Consider the following 16,194-nt stretch of genomic DNA (forward strand, 5'->3'; position numbering starts at 1 on the left):
GTAAAATCAAGGTTCCACTGTAATCACTGTTGTATATTGCATAATAGTAATACAGTAAATGGTTTCATTTCATCCAACTTTTTCAAGCTTACACTGCCAAGACACACAATTTTACATAGCTAGTCACTCTACACTAATCTAAGTGTCACTTGTCATTTTGGTATAAACCCCAAATAAATTTATCATGCCCCAACTACTTACACTGGTGTCCAAAATCTAAAGCATAATTCCTGATATGAGATAAATTCAACACCTGCCTGTCGTAAACCATATTAGCAGCATTCAGTTTACCCTGTTTGACAGAGCACAGTGTTTTTCTTTTTCTCACACTTTCCGATAAGGTAGCACTGGACAGGTTAGTCGGGTACTACTCACACCCTTGGCACGTTGTGTTGTTTGTGGATGAAACAGTGCTTATTCTTAGAATATGACTTAACGCAACCATGTTGATGGTTTTATACAGGGTAGGATCATTAGGCAACTTTAGACTGGACAACCACAGTTGGCAGTGTCCGAGGAGCTGACCAGATTCTCTGAAATGTTCTGACAAGATGGAAATAAATACATATAAGTGAATTACTAACTTTTTCCGCGAGTTGCAACAAGTTCCCAAGTGGATGGAGGCAGTCATAGAAATAAATAGAACCTATACAAGTAAGTTTCGCAGAAAAAGTTAGTAATTCACTTACATATTATACAACAGTCTTTTATTCCCGAAACATAAAGAGGGAAATGTTGGCGGGCATTTTAGTAGTGGATGCCCAAAGGATACAAAGGCACAAGAGGACAGATTTTTGGTTCTAACTGCCCAACGACAATGGCAGAATGTGGCAGTTAAAGGGAGTACTATTTCTAGGCAAACCATCTACAGACAATTATACAAATGAGTGTTGTATGCCTGTAACCCTGGAATATGCAATTCACTGTCCACAATAGAGCATGGTGTTTGGACACAGGAACAGTGTGTCTGTGTTCTCTTTCAAGACGAGTCCAGGTATAGTCTGCAAAGTGATCTTCATCTGGTGAGAACCTAGTTGTCCATGCAATCTTGCCAACATTTTGAAAGGGAGCCTTACGAAGGTGGTGGTGGTATAGACTTGGGTGCATGTATGTCTTTCCATACGTTCAATAGAGAAACTAAGAGCTCAGACATATTGAGATGCTCAATTGTTCAGAGCTGAAGTGGAACTAGGAACTGTATATGGATGACAATGCATGTCCACATAGAGCTGTCATCATGGATGAACACCTGGGAACATAAGATATCAAGTACCTGGAATGGTTAGCCCATCCCCCTGATTTAAACCCTACTGAGCACACATGGGGCACAATTAGACGATGTGTTGGGGACGTTAGCCACCTCTGCAGACTCTTCAATAGCTCAGGACTGCATTGGTGAAAGAGTGGGATTGCATACTACAAAAAGAGATGGGCACTGTGGTGGACAGTATGCCAGAGAAATGTGGCATGTGGTATCAATTATTGGTTAGCTCTAATCTTAGTTTCTGCTCATTGTCACCAGCACTGTTAAGATACAATGACAGAGGCTCATGTGGTAGCTTTGTGTGTGTTTCTCTATGCATTTTGCTGGCTGAATACTGTCTTGTCTTATCTCCACTTTTTGTCAGAGATGAATTGATGATGTTATCGTGTTCCTTGCAAGGTTGTGTGTCACGTTCCAAAGCAATGTACCTGGCTGTCAAGTAGTGTAAACCATAAACATTAATAAAATGTTTGTACATATCTTGCAGTGTATTCAAAATCCACATATGTTAAACTTTAATCAGCTCTTCTGCAAAGTCAGTGCAGTATTCAGCCGGCAATATGGAATAGTTTGGTTGCACTCAGATAGAATAAAGCATTCCAAAAGGAATTATCCTTACTTAGCATATTGAACAGCAGTAAAAAGAAAAATAGTTGTACTAACCATTCCATAACTTTTCTTCATAAGACTGGGTTCCCTTTTGCAACAATTTTAAGTACTTGTCCTCCTCACCAGAATCTCCAAGAAATTTTGCCATTTCTTTGGTGCAATGTACAGCAGCTAGCCACAAACCTCCACAATATGCACTAAAATGAGAGCATACTATATCTGTACGTACATTGTCTTTTGTAATCATACAACTAAAAGTATGCATAAAAAAGTACCTGAATCTTTGCAATTCTCAAAGTTTTGAACATCAGTTTTCAAATCATTTTTTCATTCTCCTGTAGATAACTGGTGTTGACAAAAATTTGTAAATTTCAAGCATCCAGGTACATGTTTGATAAATAATAAGACCTGCATTTCTTCAATGAATGAAATTCTCGTTTTGGCCATAGAAGATATCAAGTTCTTATTAACATTAATTATAAGATAAATGTGGCTGCATGAACAATTTGCATAGATTTTTTTGTTGTACGAGGACAAACTGAAAAGTTTTTGTCCCTATTTTTTTCAGCCTAAATATTAGTGTAATTGAGAAACCAAGATATACATTCAATGCAATAGGTTTTTCTTGGAACGGCCCAACGTTAACTCTCAGTTGCTCAGCACAGCACTGCTGTTAGTTTGCAAAGACGGCTGTAGTACTCAACACAACCAAGTCGCATGAGCAGCGAAGTATTGTTAGTTTTCTATGGAGCAAGGGACGAACGCCCATCGAGATCCATAGTGAAATGCAGCCGATGTATGGGGACAAGTGTCTCATTTTGAGAAGCGTGCGGTGATGGTGGTGGTGCTGTGAGTTCGAAAATGGTCTATAAGACCTTCATGGTCCTTGCTCACAACAGAAAATATTGCTCACGGTCTTCTGGGATTGCCGAGGACTACTCCTGCTGGAATTCATGCCACAAGGTGACACAATCAACACTAACAGCTATTGTGGCATACTCTCACGTCTGCGAGCTGCCATCAGGAAAAAGCACCAAGGGATTCTTGATGTGGACAATGTGGTTATCCTCCACAATATCGCACTGTCTCATGTGGCAAACAGGACCATCGACAGACTTTAGTCATTTAAATAGAAGATTCTGGAGCATGCACCTCATAGTCCAGACCTCGCTCCCAGCGATTTCCATGTGTTCAGTCCACTGAAGAAGTTCCTGGCAGGTCAGAGGTTCATTTACAACGATGAAGTGAAGACCACTGTCCAGCGGTGGTTACACGATCAACTGGCCAAATTCTTCAACAGTGGCATCTCCAAATGCCTGAACCGCTGTAGTGCAAGGTACATAGAACAATTTCTATATTTTGATTTCCCTGCATGTTTATTATTTCGGCTGAAAAAAAATAGGGGCAAAGACTTTTCAATTTGCCCTTGTATGTATGTATTGCTTGCAATATAGAATTATTGCTATCCTGGTTTACTGTTCTTACACGCACATAAACACAATTTTTGATGCATTGTTTTGGGACAACATACACTCTCTTCATGAGACATTTATTTACTATCTTATTAATTAAACTAGAAATATATATCTTACGTGAAATTAAAAAGATTTCGTAATTCCGCATTGCACAATTTAATGGTACCCTTTTGTGAATGAAGACAGTGGATCTTCGAAATTAATAGGATTGAACCATTAAATTGTGCAACGCGGAATTACGAAATCTTTTAAATTTCACGTAAGTAATTTTAAACCGCGTTTACCGCAACCACCATGAATAGAAATATATGTCTGAACGGAGTGTGTGTTATCCAAAAATGTTACATCGAAAATTGTGTTTTATGTACTTGCAAGAACCATAATTGTGTTGATGACATTAAGTGTAAAATATATGTTGTTATAACTAAAAGTATGGTAATATTTTGGCAATTTAGAAATAACTTTCATCTTTAATTATAGAAACAACATTATCTCCAATATCTGATGTTAACGGTTTGATGCTGTCAAAATACTATGTATAAAATTTTTTTGATTATGTCTGGCAGAACTGAAATAAACACTGTGAATGTTTTTACAAGATTATTATTTTATTACAGATCATGCTGGCACAAAGCATTAGTCATTTGTAAGTAAATAAGTATAGTAGAGGTGTAAAATCAACTTAAATTTATGTTAGAATTAATGTTGTTGCAGTATGGCTGTCTTTATGCCACAACTGTGTATGTCAACTTATTTGAGTTCCGACTCGAGACTGTTATGGCACGTGATCAACAGACTCAGGAGAATAGTAACATCACAATCACCAGTACTAGCTTTATGAAAAGGTAATACTTCACATCAGCAGCGTTTCAAGGGGAAGAGCCGCCGTGCCATAGCACTACCCTCAGAAGAAATGCATACCTCCCCCAAGTACAGTGGAACCTTGATAACTCAAACTTGAGGGGGGGGAAAATTCGATGTATCAAGGATTTCGACTTACCAAGGTGCGAGTTATTGAGGGACAAAATTGCCGACTTGAGTTATAGAGATCTAAAGTTTACTACACTTCAACTTATTGAGGTCCGTGGGAGTAAAACTTCGAGTTATAGAGGTGATTAGAATTTAGTCTATTTAGTCTTGATTTAGTTTTCCATAGTCTACCTTCGAGTTATTGAGCGTGAACGGAATCCCATAAACTGTACAAAAATTCATCTTATCAAGGTTTTATTCGAGTTGTTGAGGTACGAGTTATCAACGTTCCACTGTATCATTAAATTAATACATTGATAGTTTACAGACAAGGAGATTCGAATCTTGCAATCGGTCAAGCTGACATAACGACCGCCCCAACCTCCTCACTGCATCGCCAGCTGTTTTGTACCATCGCGAGGCAGCAGTCCGAGCCACCCATGAGCTGGCCTAACCAAGTTGACAAACTTGCAGAGGGTTGAAGAAGTCTCGGCGAGGAATATTTCCACCATGAGCTGGGAACAAGGTGGCAGGGGGCGGGCTTAGCCCATAACACACCAGCTGCGCCTATTTTCGCCTGACAGAGCAAGGGAACTTTTGCATTGTTTGACACAGTTGCCACCTTCAGAGATAAGTTGCTAAAAACGACAGATTTTTAAGACCCGTTGGGGAAGTAATTCGTGAGAAAGGTACTATCTACTTTTCTACCTACTTTTGGAGAAACGAACCTAGTATTTTTCCAAAATTAAATGAACATTTTGATAATAGATAGATGCATCTAGAGTGACATCCAGACTTTTTGAAAAATGTAAAAGTAAAAAATCCTATGGTGATGCAAATTTCTTTTGGCATTTCGATAATTTCTTTTCACAACAAATGTCTAGGATATTTTCGACATCAAGTTGGAATACGTGTGCGTGCGGGAAGGGGAAAAGGTGAAGGGATTTGTTTTTCCCTTCCTGTTGTAATTCTTGTGTTTTTAGGGAAGTGTCCTGTAGTGTATAAAGATAGGTTAGTGAGTGAAGATGAATCGCATTAGCACATTATTACTTAAACACACATTGTTTTCCACTTTGCCAATTAAATATATAATCTGTTATTATACATATTCATTTTCACAACTTTTTTAAAGCAAATTTCAGTCTACACACACAAGAACATGTGAAAATTCGAATTGTAAAATGTAAAATTACAATCAGCATTGAATGCATTGGGTGCAATAATCACATGCATCTAGCTATCAGGAATTCTATAGGAAATGCTAACAAGACTAAGATCTATAAAATAATAGACGATAACCTCATCTTCACCAACATTTCCGATAATTAGGATCATATTGTCAATGTACTTTAGTTATCAATCAGATATCTGGACTGCAAGTTATACTTTGATAATCTTTCTAGTATTATAAAAGTGATGATTTATTACAGAAATTAGAAGGAACCATAATTTTGCACAAGATTGAGAATAATAAGAATGAAAGAAACAAGTTTCTAAACTGAATATTTTTTGGAAGTGGAATCAGAAGAACCGAATCCAGAAGTGGAAATGATCTGCTTGTTCATTTTGCAACTTCTCTTGCAGACTCCAAAATGCATTTAAATTCCAGACGATCTACAAAATTCCCTGACATTTCCTGATTTTTCCCTGACATATCCCTGTTTTCCAGGTTTTGCAGATGCGTAGTAACCGTGTAGACACCATTGAAGCTGTAGAAGCAATTTCATCACTCCAAGTGAAAACAAAAATGAGGTGTGTGTTTATGGCATTTAATATCTCTTAACTGATGATATTACTAGCTTCTCTGATGATCTCATTTGTAATATGCTAACAAACAACATGGACTTCAACACAACATGTGTTTCTAAAATACAACAATGTGAGGCTCGACTCTGTATACGCAATAGTTATAGGCACATACGTATTTGTGATAAATGAAAAAGCAAAATTTCGGTGCAAAAACAGTCAATTTCGGGTTCATATAAATAAAATAAAATTTCGATGTTATAGCAGTGAGAAAACGGATCAAAAGCAGCATATAAAATTTCATTTTGGTTTCAAAATTGTGAACAGAATCCAAAATTTGATTTAAAAATTGCACTTATTACAAAATAAACATAACCCTTCTAATAGCACATTTATGTAGTTACCAGAGTATTAAGTTTGTTCCTGTATAAGGGGATCCATTCTTGCTTCTCAAATATTTATAGCATATTTAATTAATTTTCAGTGAATTGCATAACTCACAGGACAATTCAAAATTCAGAAAGTGTCCCGTCGGTAAATAAAATCTAAATTTCGTGTTTAAGAGTCTAACTCACATTTTGCAGTTCATTTTGCATCATTTCGTGACAAAACAGGGTAGGAAAATGCACGTCACACCTTTCAGACACATTAAAAATTAACATTTCGTGTTTTCATCAAAAAAGAAATATTCATGCCTCTAGCAATAGTAGAACAACAGAAAATTTGCATCTAAACTCCACAACTCCCGCACATAGCTTCATCTGATTATAGCATTTGATCTTGCTATGATGAGGTAAGAGTTTGGGTGCACAAATAACGATACAAGTGTTTATTTCAGAGTATAGAGAAACTGTATAGTGTCCCACAATATGGCCGTGCAGTCTAATGCATCAGGATTTGGGCTTATGCTATGTGACAGATGCTGGTTTCAGTCTCCTGGGGGAAGCGTAACAACTTTTCTCCTGATATTTCGACCAGCATATTGGAACTGTGGCCACCCACCATCATGAGGAAATGAGGGAGCTACGAATGGGTAGCGTAACTTGGTCGTGAAAACCTAGAACAACAACAACTGGGGATACATCATGCTGACCACATGTTACCTTGTAACTGCTGAGGCAGTAGATAGGCCCTGGTCCTCAAGGGCTGTTGTGCCATGGGTTATTATTATTACTACAGAGAAAATGAGAACAAGATTGTGCAAATGCATTGAAACAGTGCAAGAACTCAGATGTGATCATAATAACCAAAGGCTAAAAATAAATAACGTATTTACTCATGTATAATGCGCACTTTTTTCCAAAATTCTTGTCCCCAAAAACTGTGGTGCGTATTATGCATGGAATAATTCAGACCGCCAACATGAAACCGTACCAGGTTATTCCATGATTTTGGGACACTTGCATTGATTTTTCATGTTTACGGAACCCTATCATGTTATATATCATTGTAAAGCTTGAATCCTGCAGTTTCTGAATATGGAAACAGTATTCCATTCAAGATAACGACACTAATGTGAAATGCGGTTGAAATAAGTTCATCAAAAAATGAAGAAACGTTCTGATTTTTATGGTACTTTGGATGAAAGAAAACATAAGGAAAAGATAATAAAAATTAAAATGTATTACTGGCCAAATAATATAACATACATGGAGTGTGTAAATTCCTTACTGGAAGAAGTCTTGTGCTGCTAACTGCTATTTGGAAGGTCCTAAATTTGGCTCGTATAAATGTTACATTAGTCACGGAAAGAAAAAGTATATATTTTGAAAAAGAAGGAATGAGCAATTGAATAGGTATGACACCATTCACTCTTGATCAGCATAGCAACAGATTTACCACCTACAACTAAGAAAGCCATTTCTTGAAATTTGATTGTACTGCGCATTATATACGAGATATAATTTTTTGTCACTTTTACCCATCCAAAACCAGTGTGTGCATTATACATGCATGCACGCTATACACGCATAAATACGGTGAATGATTGTTTCCTCCATTAAGAACACTACTACAGCCATAAGTCACACAACTTATGTTTGGTCACTGCCCAATCTTGTTGCACATGTTAATGCAACACTTTCACCTTTGGCAAGAACAATGTTTTGTTTTATTTTTCAATCACAGTCAGTCAAGGGAAGAAGTTTGGTATTTAATTATTTATACTACCTGGTTCCTTTCATTATCCAACTATCATATGTCTGGTCTGCGGATCCTGCATTTTCAATTATGCCATCTTTATCAAGATCCCAAGACTGTGCCTTCTCCATTACACATTTGCAACTGGCCCACATTGCTTTCAGGTAGCTAACATCCTTAGTTAGGTGGAAATCCCGAAAAACTTGAAGTACAAATTTCAGATTCAAATCTCTCCATTCTGCCACATCATGAGTACAATATGCATTGATTGCAACAAATGGTTCCTCATCTAGAAGTAAATAATGAAAAAGGACATATTTTACAATGAATCAAAGATTTATGTTGATAAATTTTAGTATGTTAAAATTATGTAACAAAATCTATTAACAGACACCCTTCCAAATATTAACATAACATTTTGTTATCTTTACAGCCATGTTGCAAGTACAGGGGATGGACAAAAATATGGAAACACCTGCAGAAATGCACATTACCTTTATTAATATCGAGTAGGACCACCTTTGGCACGCAGAACGGCCTGCAGTCGACGTGGAATGGACAAATACAGGTCGCGTATGGTTGTCAAAGGGATGTTGTACCATTCTTCCTCCAAAGCAGCTGCAAGTTGTTGTAGAAACGATGGTGGTGGGTAGCGGGCTTGCACGTTGGTCTCCAAAACCGACCACAGGGGCTCAATAATATTGAGTTCTGGCGATTGTGGAGGCCATGCAAGATGTGACACTACATCTTCGTGTTCATCAAACCAGTCCTGGACGCTGTGAGCTGTATGAACAGGGGTTCTGTCATCTTGAAACACGGCATCACCATCTGGGAACAAAGTTTGCACCATGGGATGCAGCTGGTCACTCAAAATGGTTACGTAGTCCCTGGCAGTGACATGTCCATGCAGGGTGATGATGGGTCCGGCAGAATACCAGGACATGGCTGCCCAAATCATCACTTAACCACTCTCGGTGACAGACAGTCTGTATCGTACGCTTGTGCTGGCGTTCTCCACACATACACTCGGCCAGCAGTTGGAAACAATGTAAAGGATGACTCATCCGACCAGATTACAGTCTTCCACTGCTCCATTGTCCAATTTTTATGGGCGTTGCACCACTGTCTCCATCTAGCAGCATGGCCAACAGTCACGAGTGGTTTGGGAATTGCAGATCTGCCATGAATACCCTGCTTGTGGAGTTCTCTTCCGACCGTTTTGAGGCTAACAGGGTTTGTAAGCTCTGTATTCAGCTCAGCAGTGACTTTTGGAGCCGTGGTGATCTTCTGCTTGGTCACAATCCTACCCAATGTGCGTCTGTCTCTGTCACGCAACACACACTTGCATCCACGCTGGTGCTTCGCTGATGCGGTTTTTTCGGAAGTCTCGTAGGCAGTCATGATCTTTGAGACTGTGCCTCTTGATACACCAAACATTTCCGCTACTTTCGTCACGGAAGCTCCCACCATACGCACACCCACAATTTGCCCTCTTTGAAACTCTGTCAGCTCAGACATGATTCACGATAACCTGCACGGACCGGTCGCTGAACTGTAACTGGCCCATCTGTCAGGTTGGCCAGGGTGTATACCTCGCAGGAAGTGCCAGTGACCACAGCGCCACCTACCATTCAGACACAAATCGTGTTTGAAATGGCTACCTGTTTTATACCAGGTGTTTCCATATTTTTGTCCATCCCCTTCATATGTACAATTAGAATTACTCCTGTTCCGTATGGCACAGAAAACAAATAATACATTTTGATTTATAGAAAACTAAATATATAATTTTTTTCAAAAGAAGATTGAATATGAATAAATGACCTATGAAAAATTCTGAATAAACTGTAAATAAAATAAAATAGTACTTGTAGATAGTATACAGCCATTTACTTTTCAAAGTAATGTTAATCAATTAGTAATGAGTAACTTATATAATAATTTTACAATGTATTACACTTATGGTACCATTGTTGGTTTTGAGTGTGTCAATAATTTAGCTGTAGCAAACATTTGTCATTGGGTGACTGAAGTCAGATCAGGAAATGCAACAATAAAGAAGAGATTCAGAAAAGTTTACATTGAATCATATCATATACACATATATTATGGGAAGTCAAAAGTTCTCCATCACTTATAAACCAAACTTCTGTTGCAAAAAAACATTCAAACAAACAAATGCTCATTCTTGGAAATAAATACCATTACTAGCTATGGTGAAACTACAACAGCACCTACCCAGTTTGAATGTCAAAAACTCACAGACCACGTTCTCAACCTCCCCCATAAAATTAATTTCACTCTCTGCACTGTGACTTGATCTAGTGACTGTAAATTGTGGAAATCTAATGATACGAGTTCAAGACTGCAGGATGAGTGTGGAACAACTTTTATTTATTTATTTTACTTCACTTTTCTGCCACTTTTGGCTAATCGCAAAGATGAGGATAAGTAATGACAGGATGAAAGTGATGAAGTGACACTCGCAAAGAACATCAATGTCCAGCTTGGAATCTGAACCCAGGACCTCTGGCATCATAGCCCGCTGTGATAGCCAATCTGCCACAGAGGTAGGAAGGCACAAGTCTGATCTCCTCCTTATCCACTATCTGAGCCTAGATCACTCTGGAAGTTGCGCTGGAGAGTTGTCATAGTGAGGCAATGCCTGCTTTCCAACCTGCATAGTGAATGTGTACAAGAAGCAATTGATCTCGTTGTTGAGCACAGAGGTTGCTCTCCAAGGCCTGTATGTTTGGTACCAGCTTTGAACACCAGATCTTCCACCTGACCAGACTGCAATTATGCAACCAGGATTTTGAATGAAGATCCATTTTTCATTTTCCGTTACAAGCCAAACCAAGAATTGATTGATGTTTGGATTTTTCAATAGTTATTCACAAAGTGTTACATTCCTTTGTGCTTGCTGGTCATTCAGTATGCTGTCTCCTCTCAAAGCTTAGCAGGTGAAGTAGTTACTCATAGTTACTCTTCCATGACATTTTTTCTGTGCATCTCTGCCAATATGAAAAGCACGAAAATCTCCCCTCCAAAGAGGGTTTACAGCTTAAAAATATCCTCACTCCTAAAGGTTAAACAGCACCAGACATTTAACTGCCTGGCCAAGACCCTGAAACAGTATGACATCAAACTTGCACACAAACCAGTGAACAAAATAGCCAGTGTCCTAAGCAAGCACAAGAGATCTTTCCTTTCCCCACTAGACAACCCAGGTGTATATGATGCCCAGTGTGAGTGCAATTCTCATTACATTGGCAGACCCTTCAGATCTATCAATGAACGTATACAACAGCACTTAACAGATGCAAAAAAATCCCAACCCACTACAGGACCAGCAAAAGCACCTCAAGTTTAACAAACACAGGATCCAAAAAGTTTCAGTTAGGCATACAGTGCACACTCTGATTGAAACAAAAATAAAAGAGCTGCATGCAATTATGCACTTTCCACACGATCTGAATATCGACAGTGGTCAGGCACATCATGTGTCGCTCCTGCTATTGCAACCACGAGTGAAACTTGGGGCTTAACTTGGGGGGGGGGGGGGGCAAAATCGAACTTGTGAGCTAACTTTGGGGGCAGAATCAAACTTGGTACTTAACTTGGAGGGGATACAATCAAACTTGAGACTTGGGGGGGAGGGGAACAAACTTGGGAGTTTGGGGGCAGAATCAAACTTGGAACTGAACTTTAGGAAGTAGAATCAAACATGGGACTTAACTTTGGGGGCAGAATCAAACTTTCAACTTAACTTTAGGGAGCAGAATCAAACATGGGACTTAACTTCGAGGGCAGATTCAAACTTGTGACTTAACTTCGGGGGCAGATTCAAACTTATGACAACTTCGGGGGCAGATTCAAACTTGTGACTTAACTTCGGGGGCAGATTCAAACTTGTGACTTAACTTCGGGGGTAGATTCAAACTTGTGACTTAACTTCGGGGGCAGATTCAAACTTGTGACTTAACTTTGGGGGACAGAATCGACAAGTTTTCCATCCCATAAAAATAGCATTCAGGACTATTTTGCTAAATACTCTTCAGTACTTTACTCCTTAGGTTCCAGGAGGTTAGCAAAATAGTCCTTCACTTTTAAATTTTGTAACCTGAAAATTTGAGGTGGGGGGGGGGGCAAGTGACCCCGTCAAGTTACGCCTATGATTGCAACAACTTAAACCGATCACACGCAGCAGACAAACTGGCTACACCAGTGCCCCTAGCAGTAAGTGAGGAAACAACAGGAACCAGAAGTCAACCCAACAGTGAAGCATCGAGTTCCCAAGTGGATGGTGGCAGAGGCCACCGAATTTCATAGAACATTTACAAGTAAGTTTCGCGGAAATAATTTAGTAACTAACTTAAGTCTTCTTAAAGTTATATTAGTAACACACCATATTAAAACACTAGCATACCTGGATCACCAATGTCATGAGGGACACTATTTTTTGACTTCCTGTGTGCAACTTTCCCATTAAACCAATGGGAACGTCTTGTAGTATCCTCCATCCCTATATAATCTCTGATGTCATACTGAATGCAGAGCTGTAGTTTTGGCCATAGCATTGCCAGTGCAAATGATGCATAGAAATGTACATCATAAGTATTGTACATTCTGTATTCATGTGACTCCAAATATGCAAACCTACCATTTTGAACCCTGAAAGTAAGATATAGACATGAAAATAACATGAGAACTGAATCAAGTTCCACAAAAATGTTATACATTGTAAAATTCCTGCATCTAGCAGCTTGAAGCGGCGTTACACCATTAAAACACCTGGCGTAACTTTCCCAAGTCCTGGAGTGTGTTGATTTCGTGTTGGGTTAAAGAATGAAGTCTCTCGTAGTTCATGAACACAACTATATATTATAATAACGGATATAATATACACAAAGACACAGGTTATACGACGACGAAGTAGCACCACTTGTGGTCGCGTCGCACTCGCTCACACACACACACAAAGACAAAGACACTCGAGTTCAGTCAGTCCTATTGCGTCATGCATATGACACGTACTTCACGTGGCAGACCTCCCTGCCATCTAGCGAGCAACTCTAACATCATTTTTAAATTTTAATTATATTACAGTACTGAACATCCTCCCCCACCTTGAAATATACATTTCAACATATTTTTAACCTTTAACACTGATTATAAAATTGAAATTACAATGCAGACTAACATATATAACCACTTCAAACATAACTTCTGATATTGAATATTTGACATTAACATATAGATTTTTCAAGTTTACTTCTCTACTTCAAATGGTAGCAATGATAATTTCACGATTGGTCTCTTACACAGTCCATTTACAGTCTTTACTGTTGCTGATCGCACTCTTCCATCTCGTCCGGCATGAACCTCTACCACTCTCCCCAGTTTCCATTCTTGTGGAGGGATGTTATCTTCTCGTACAATGACCATGTCGCCCTCTCCGAAGTCTCGATGTTTCGAGAACCATTTGGGACGCTGCTGAAGTCTGGACAGATATTCCTTTGACCACCTCTGCCAAAAATGTTGCGTAAGCTTCTGCATTAGCTGCCACCTTGATAGTCGATTAAGAGGAGTCTTGTTGAAGTCCCTTTCTGGTGCCGCCACTAAAGAATCTCCAATGAGGAAATGACCTGGAGTTAAGGCTTGCAAGTCATTTGGATCCTCTGACATTGGGGATATTGGTCGTGAGTTGAGGCACGCCTCAATCTGCGTGAGAACAGTGTACATTTCTTCGAATGTGAGAATTGTGTTTCCAACTACTCTCCTCAAATGGTGCTTTACAGACTTTACACCTGCTTCCCAAAGTCCACCCATATGAGGAGCTCCTGGTGGATTAAAATGCCACTCGATCCCACTGGAAGCAATGAAATGCGATGTGGTTTCATCTCGTTCTGCTCGTTTTGTCACTTCACGTAGCTCCTTCAGTTCCCTACTTGCTCCAACAAAGTTAGTACCACAGTCGCTATACATATCACTAGGTTTACCGCGACGTGAGATGAATCTCTTGAGGGCCGCTAGGAAAGCCGCTGTAGATGCATTGGACACCAGCTCTAAATGGATAGCCTTAGTGCTGAAACAAACAAACAAAGCTACGTACCCCTTGTACTTTCGAGCACTTCTTCCAACCATATACTTCAACTGAATTGGGCCAGCATAGTCTATACCACAGTGTAAAAACGGTCGACTAACAGTCACTCTTGGTGGTGGCAAATTACTCATTATCTGTTGTGATGTCACGGAAGCATATCTGTGGCAGATGACACACCTTCGCAGCACTTGACGAACCTTGTCTCGGCCATTTATTATCCAAAATGTTTGTCGCAGTGTTGACAGGACAAGCTGCGGACCTGCATGTAAGTTAATGATATGCTCGTGTGTTATTAACAGCTCTGTTAATTTGTGTGATTTTGGTAGTACAATTGGATGTTTGACGTTATGCGGAAGGTTACTATGCTCCAATCTTCCTCCTACTCTAATAACACCAATTTCATCAACAAACGGATTCAAGTATTGTAATTTGCTCTTTGAAGGTAAGACCGCTCCTTTCTTGAGGGCTTGAATTTCGCACGAAAATTCTTCTTGTTGGGCTACTTTTACTAATGCAACCAATGCTAACCACAGCTCTGATGCGCTCAATGGGCCACGAAGCTTGTCGTCCCTATGCTTGGCGTTGAATGCAAAGCGCCTACACCATGCTGCAACCCGCTGCAATTTACTCAGCGACGAGTAATTCTCAAATAATGTATTTTCTGCCGTCCTCACCATGGCTACAAATGACTGTCTCTGCTCTGATGCCACTTCATCAGTATCACATGTGTAAGACTGCTCCACTGGCAACACTGAATTTCTTAAGAATGGGGGGCCAGTCCACCATAAGGGATGATTAAGTAAAGCCGAAGTCGAGATTCCACGGCTCGCACAGTCTGCTGGATTTTCCTTGCTAGCAACGTATGCCCACTGTACTTCTCCTTCTTCCTGTATCTTCGCCACACGGTTTCCCACGAAAGTTTTCCATCTGCTAGGACAAGCACTAATCCAAGACAAAACAATTTTCGAGTCAGAATATGCTGTCATGGTTTTCAAGTTGACAGACAATGCTTTCCGCACTAAAGAAAGGAGGCGAAGTAACAGCACAGCTGCACAGAGTTCCAACCTGGGAAGGGTTATAGTTTTAAGGGGGGCCACCTTTGTTTTGGATGCAATCATCTTCACTTGCACCTGCCCATTAGCACATATACATCTCACGTAGACCACTGCTGCATAAGCCGCTTCTGACGCGTCGCAGAATCCAACCAAATGAATTTCCACGGTGTCTCTAGGAATAATGCATCGCTCCACGCGGATATCTTTCAATTGTGGCATATCCTGGCAGTATGCAACCCACTCTGCAGCCAAATTGCTTGGAAGCTCGTCGTTCCAATCAAGATCCAACTTCCAAAGTGTTTGCATAAGTAATTTTGCCTTCAAGGTCACAGGAGAGACAAAACCTAAGGGATCAAACAGCTTCGATATCTCGGAAAGAACCAGTCTTTTAGTTATAATCGCTCGTTTGCTCAGATTCACCACATCAAAACACAAGTAATCCATAGAAGGGTTCCACTGTATGCCTAAAGTTTTCTTCGCATCTTCTCCATTAAATTCGAACTGCAGATTTGTCTCCAACAAGTCACAGGGAATAATGTCCAGCACTCTCGGATCGTTTGACCACCACTTGCGAAGCTCAAAGCCGCCCTTGCTTAGTAACTGTGTCAATTGATGATACAACTCGATTGCTTCTTCAGTAGAATTGGCTCCTGTTAGAAAGTCATCCATGTACACATGACTAAGTAAGCTCTTTGTGGCGAGAGGATAATTCTCTCCTTCGTCATTCGCTAACTGTCGAAGCACTCTTGTGGCGAGAAAACCTGCAGGCTTAGTACCATAAGTAAGAGTATTTAAACGGAATTCCTTGATTGGTTGTTCAGGGGTATCTCT

The 16,194-nt window shown here is 39.7% G+C and overlaps 1 protein-coding gene across 1 annotated transcript in view; it reads right to left on the minus strand.

The window, feature by feature from the left end:
• The window catches only part of LOC145994728 (non-lysosomal glucosylceramidase), a 101,228-nt gene that overhangs the window by 14,538 nt on the left and 70,496 nt on the right, over positions 1–16,194 (minus strand). The window contains exons 11-13 of the mRNA XM_083130932.1: positions 12,632–12,876; positions 8,233–8,491; positions 1,928–2,070 (exon numbers count right to left, since the gene is read on the minus strand). Of these exons, the coding sequence (XP_082987058.1) occupies positions 1,928–2,070; positions 8,233–8,491; positions 12,632–12,876 (647 nt within the window). The remainder of the gene's footprint in view (positions 1–1,927; positions 2,071–8,232; positions 8,492–12,631; positions 12,877–16,194) is intronic.

This window comes from Lepisma saccharinum, chromosome 11, assembly GCF_977018435.1.
Source record: "Lepisma saccharinum chromosome 11, izLepSacc3.1, whole genome shotgun sequence".
Taxonomy (NCBI): Eukaryota; Metazoa; Arthropoda; class Insecta; order Zygentoma; family Lepismatidae; genus Lepisma; species Lepisma saccharinum.